General features: G+C 38.8%; 1 protein-coding gene across 3 annotated transcripts in view; it reads right to left on the minus strand.

Annotated features, from left to right (window-relative positions):
* LOC118783237 (protein CASP-like) overlaps positions 1 to 5,177 on the minus strand; it is a 148,624-nt gene extending 143,447 nt beyond the window's left edge. The window contains exon 1 of one of the 3 annotated variants that reach the window (XM_036536998.1): positions 4,803 to 5,149. In XM_036536998.1, coding sequence (XP_036392891.1) covers positions 4,803 to 4,865 — 63 coding nt within the window. In that variant the 5' untranslated portion in view covers positions 4,866 to 5,149. Of the gene's footprint in view, positions 1 to 4,802 lie in introns of all 3 variants that reach the window. The other 2 variants (XM_036536999.1, XM_036536997.1) reach the window with 2 other exon arrangements.
* Between the last annotated feature and the right edge of the window lie 823 nt (positions 5,178 to 6,000).

Consider the following 6,000-nt stretch of genomic DNA (forward strand, 5'->3'; position numbering starts at 1 on the left):
GAAAATCGATAGCAGACAAACTTATGTCAGAAAAGGTGTACCATAAGATTATGTTCACTTGTTTGCCAATATTCTTAACTTGAAAAAAGTCAGCCATTTTCAGCCTAACAGGAAACATTTGGAATGGAAAAATCTATAAATTCTTTAAATTAACACCACCTGTTAGCGATTACCTAAGCCTGAACTCCCAGTTAAGATTATACAGAGCATTCTGAATATGACAACTAATTAACATCAGATTTTCAGAATCTGAGACCAGGACCCTATGGTCTGGTCAGGGGTGCGTGTGGGAACAGGATTTGCACATTAAGGTGAGGAACACAGTCAGCGTCCTCCACAATTAGAACGAGTGGGCAAATGGCTTGGTGCCCACCATTTTACCATTTAGACTACGGGAATGTCCGTTACAGATATGATTCAAAGGTTCACACCATAAAGCCAGTATGGAGAAAGCTTCACTTGAAGGTCCTGAAAAAAAAACTCTTATTCCAAGCTTCAAAGAACAGCACACCTCAGAGGCTCAAGCTCTTGAGGGCTGTGTGTCTAAGATGAAGGGAAAATTTTAAGTCGCTGCATCTTAGAGAAACTGTGCACAAGAAGTGTGTATCAGTCTTCTGTCCAAAAGAAATACAGGTCCAAAAAGACAACCAGTTCTCAAACGAATTCAGACCATTATACAAAGTAATACTGTAACAACTGCACATTCATTAAGAATGGGTCTATAGAGGTGTTTCACTTGGGTGGAAATCTGTCATGCAAAACTGCATGGTAAACAGCATGCGATCCTGCCAACAGAAGATCATCACGGTGAAGGAATGGTATGCAACTGAAGTCCAAAACAGGTGGAGGGGTTGTTTTTTTATCACCTTGCTGACTTCAACCAAAAAAAAAATGTTCTGCTGAGGACAGGAATTTCTTCTGATCGATTAATATCAGAAATCAATGACTAACAGCTCCAGCTCTTACGCTGTTCATGCCTAATGTGCGTGGTTTTGCAGGTGTGTTCAAAGTTTCCCAACAAGATGAATCCAGCGCTCGTCACACTTCCAGACAAGCAACGCTCTCTGCGGAAGTTCAAGAAACAGAGCCAACGCTGATCTGAATAATTTGTTTGGCAGGCACCCTCATCCAGGGGAAATTATGTTGTTTTTTTTTTTTCTTAAGACTCTAAAATTTGAGACAAATCAAACCTAATTTTTGGCAGAGGTTTTTCAGTTCCTTTTCTGTTGTAAAATGGTTTTCACATAATGTTGGCACGAAGATGAAAAGGTCATTTGAATAATAATAAAACGATGTGTTTTGTATTTCTTGCGGGGTTTTGTTTTGTTTTTCACTCACAGCTGTTGCAGATGGTATTGTTATTGATATCTATTTTAATGTTAAAAGCAAAGAAGCGTGGACCAGTTTCAGGTCAGTGGAAATGCAAATAAAAGGCTATATCTGACAAGACTGAACATCATAGACAATCACATGAAAGACTCCCCTCAAACAGGAATTCTCTGGAAACCATTCTGTGGAAGCAAAGTAAATAAGTTGTCATCAATAATAGACACTGACTCTTCAGAACACACACAGCTCTGGCTGGTTTCTATCCTCCAGACAGGCCCGCAAGCTCCAGTAGGCTGAGATTTACTGTCTTGACTAATAGCATCTGATAGGTCCTGCAATTATAACCAGGCTCTTATCAAAACCTTATGCAATGCATATTTTATGCTGAAACTACACACGGCAATCTCTGAAAGCAGACTTGGGAGTGAAGCAAAATTTCAGTGCATCACAAAAAGAATGAGGTTCTCTCATACATATCACCAAATAACTTTTAGGCTCATTTTTAGGTTGGGATGACTGCAAGACACCTTATGTTTACAGAATTCCAAAAATAATCTGAAGCCACGTCTCACCATATCAAAGACAGTACAAAAACATACTATAAAAATGAACTATCCCTATTTTAAAGATTAAGTGTTAACTCCAATCATTTCATTTGAAACATCATCATTTTACAGTCAAAACCTTAAGTGAGGTATGCTGTTAGCAGAATGATAACCACAACAGTGATATGTGAATGCAAATGCCATGGCCTGCCTTAAACTAGGTGTAGAAGACATGACCTTAGGACTACAAATGCACTGCAATTAAGTACAAAGATATCAACACAGTAACCAAAATGTAATGCTGCAGTATGTATTTTCTAAAATTTTCAATCAGGAACATGTCAATAAGAAATTTACAAAGCCTTGTCTCAAAGTAACAATAACTGTTTATACAACGCAACGTTGAAATTAAGTTAGACCAGGCTACGTTTCAAAGGATATCAAAAAACGAATTATATTCCAACAATGAGCCACAACAAAAAGCAGGTATCATAACATTACAATCGACCAGTGAATTTCTTCCCTTATCACAAATAAAAACGTCAATTACAGAACTCAAAGCCAGACCAAGACCCGCACAAACCTGAAGCTCCACTTGACGGACACCCCAAAACCCTTCCTTGACATGAGCAAAGGTGATCAAAGAAGCCAAATTATAGAACAACTTTATATTGTAGTTATTACGTAGCTACTGTTAAATGAATTGATAGGCAACCTAGCGTTACCCTGTCAAATAAAATGCAGATTTTGTGATTCAAGCACTAATATAAGGAGAAAATGTCTTTGATGTCTACGAAATATCTTTAGGGTTCGCCATCGAGACTAAAACGTACAAAACGAATGAAAACTGAATTTTGAGGAACTGGTAAAGGAGAGATGTTGTACCAACTTGGCTATGTACAAAGCTAAGGTTAGATAAATACTCGCCACTTTCCAGAAGCAGTCATGTCCCTTACTGGTTAAGATGAACGTTACCAACACTAGTAACATGCGGGTAAAGAATCCCCAGTATGCAATACCAGTAACAATGAATGATGAAAACCCTCCATTAGAAATACTTAGTAAAAGGCATGAAGCTTGCTAGCCATCTCTTTCTGTGGCAGGCAAACGAAAGTCTCCCAGGTATCGTCTGACGTGTACAATTCACATTATGTTGCAGTAATGTAGCTCGATTGGAAGGTAGCTTGCAGGTAGACTGCATTCATATTTTTCTCTCATTTCTGTTTTAAGGTGAGAAAGCGAGCTAAGCTTTTTTCTCTGTTTTGAAATGCATCTGCATGAAGTCAAATGCTGGGACTCGCAAGCAAAAATATGTATTAAAAAAACCCTGTCTTGACACTGTTTAACATTATATATTTAACAATATGCTGAAATTTAAAAAGCCGACAGGCAACAAATAACATTTTTTTCGCAAGGTGGGAAAAGCCTTGACGAAGGAAAAACACTTCACATTCATGAGCAAGTCATTCCGAACGCAGCTAACCTTCGCTAAACCAAATACCGATCTTAGTAATCTTTCATTATGGTCGATGCAGAGCTGCGTTACTGTAAAGATCGTCTTGCTGGCCAAAAAATAAATGTGTACATTTCCTACTTTGCAAACGTAACGTTAGTTAACTACTTCACTTAGACACGTCTCGGCGAACGATGACCGGGTTAACTTAGCCTGTATAGGAAGCTAACTTAAGTTACACGTCAAACCCATGCACAAGTTCAACATCCAATATTACGTTATTTTCGATCAAATAAGTCGTGTAGCTCCTTAATTACTATAATATTTTAATTACTAAGTCTAGCTACTTGAATCTTGCACTGCAAGTGGCCAGTTTAATCAATCAACTAAAACGTACACAACTGGCTAGGCTAATTTTGCTAGTCAAGTATTCCACTGCGTTTTAAACCAAATAACAAAACTGACTAGTTCCGTTAACTATCTAGCGAGATGTTAAATGACAGCAGGACTGTCTATCCTTAACTAAGCCAAACAAAAGATAAATAACGTTTGCTTAGCTAACCAAATACTGCAAGCTAACTAACCAGCTAGCTAACAAGCCCTGTACCAAAAACTTTGACTTCTAAACTAGCTTTTAATCTAACGTTAGCTTTTAACATTAGGTACCTGTCTAACTGTTACCTGCAAAAATATAAGCTATACATGTTATATTTCTTACACAGGTCGCTCGGTACGTGTCTGTAACGTTACTGTTACCTGTAATGAAAGTATCAATAAACAAACGTTAACGATAGCTAACTGGCTATTTATTCAATGACTCCAGGTAGTTCACTAGCTAGCTAGCTAACTAAGTAAGGTATTTTGAAAATACTCAACGAGCCATGGTTGGCAAGACTCCAACCAACAGACAACATTGATAAAATATGAAATACATATTCAGATTTAATAGTAAAACAAAACCAAATGGCTATCTTGCTAGGTTCCCAGCTAACTCTTTCTAACAGTTTAAGTTGGCTATATAACATTAGCTAGCTGGGAACTCAGCTGTTCCAGTCGCACAGCGCCACCAGTGAAAGCGAAAAGCAACGAACGCACTTCATTTTTTTAAACAAAATAATTCAACCGAAACGCACAAAACCCATCAAAAAACATCCACCGCCGAGTGCAAAGTTGGCAATGAGGAAATAAAGTACTCTTTGGGGGATGTTTGGGTCAGCTTTAGCCCCCAGACAACCAGGGTTCCTGTTTCCCCGCGGCGGCGCCGGGGCGCCATGATGGCTGATCGATGGGAATTGAACAAAGAGGATCAATTTCCGATCAGCGAGAAAGCTGCTTTAATCAATGGGAGAAGAGAGCTCCGAAAGCAGCCCCAAACACCGGCAAAGACGGGTTCGAGAGCAAAGCAACAACTCCACAACAGTTTTCGCCGCAACAGTCTTCAAGACAGCAAAGCAACTTAAGAGGAAAAGGCTGACCTGCAGCTGCTGTAAATCAAAGCGCTTCCAATATTGAAACATCGATCCCGCATTGGCCGCCATCTTGAGACATATTGAGACGGAGTGAGAGGCTGATAGAGAGAGAGCGAGGGGCTGGAGTTCAGAGGAAAGGAGGGGGGAGGCGCACAAAACACGGAGCGGAGCTATCGAACAGGGCCTTCGCTTATTGAACAGTGGCGCGGAATGGAGTTATTGAACAGGAACCTGCGGTATTGAATAGGACTATGGAATAGAGTTATTGAACGGGAGCTGGCAATTTCTTTAACTGGTAAAACACGGACTGGATTTTACCTTCAGATTCACGGTGCGGTATGTCTACTTATTGAACAAAAACTGTTTTTTACAACCTCGTATTTATAGACATTAAATGCTGCAAAGGAAACGAAGCCAGTGTCTACGCGATGAACAAACTAAATACACATTTAGGCTACATGAAGCGAAGAATATTCTTTGTAATTTGCTCATCATGTAAACAGTGTGCGTATGAGTAGGCCTGTTTGTAAAGTATGTAACGTTAGTGCTATTATGTTAACGAATATAATTTCTTTGATGTTCTTTTAAATTTTAATTATACGATAAATTTATTAATTTGATAATGTGACTTTTCTAATTTTATTAATCACAGGTATCCATTGTCGTTTTCTTACCTTGTCGATTTCCTATTTATAATAGCATATATTTATGCCATTACTTAAAAAAGCCTTCCGATTATTATCAGACATATAGACTACTATGCACTCAGTGTATAAAATGCTCTCCAATATCTCCAAGCAAGTTAACAGTTTGTAACGATCGGTGCATAACTTGTAATGAGGTTTTTTGACCGTCGTTGATTTTTCATCTGTAAAATGTGAAGTATACATCTGTAACTATGTTTGTACCATTATGTGTGCACCCTATAGCCTACTTGTCATGGATTTCTACATTAGAAGCAGCACGAATCTGGAACTGGAAAGTTTGAGAATAGCGCTCCTCAAGACTAAAATAGATATTACGCGCCACGGTATCTGGAGCGTTTCACCACTAAGGAGCGTTAAGTATAACCGCTACTTTTCGCGTCCTGACAGACATTATCCGTCGATGAAACATAGATTATAGAATTGGTGCTAATGGATATGTACGTGATAATTAGGTAAGTGCATTTTCCTACCAAGTGAGCATGACTATGAACCAATTT

The sequence above is a fragment of the Megalops cyprinoides genome, chromosome 9 (genome assembly GCF_013368585.1).
Source record: "Megalops cyprinoides isolate fMegCyp1 chromosome 9, fMegCyp1.pri, whole genome shotgun sequence".
Taxonomy (NCBI): Eukaryota; Metazoa; Chordata; class Actinopteri; order Elopiformes; family Megalopidae; genus Megalops; species Megalops cyprinoides.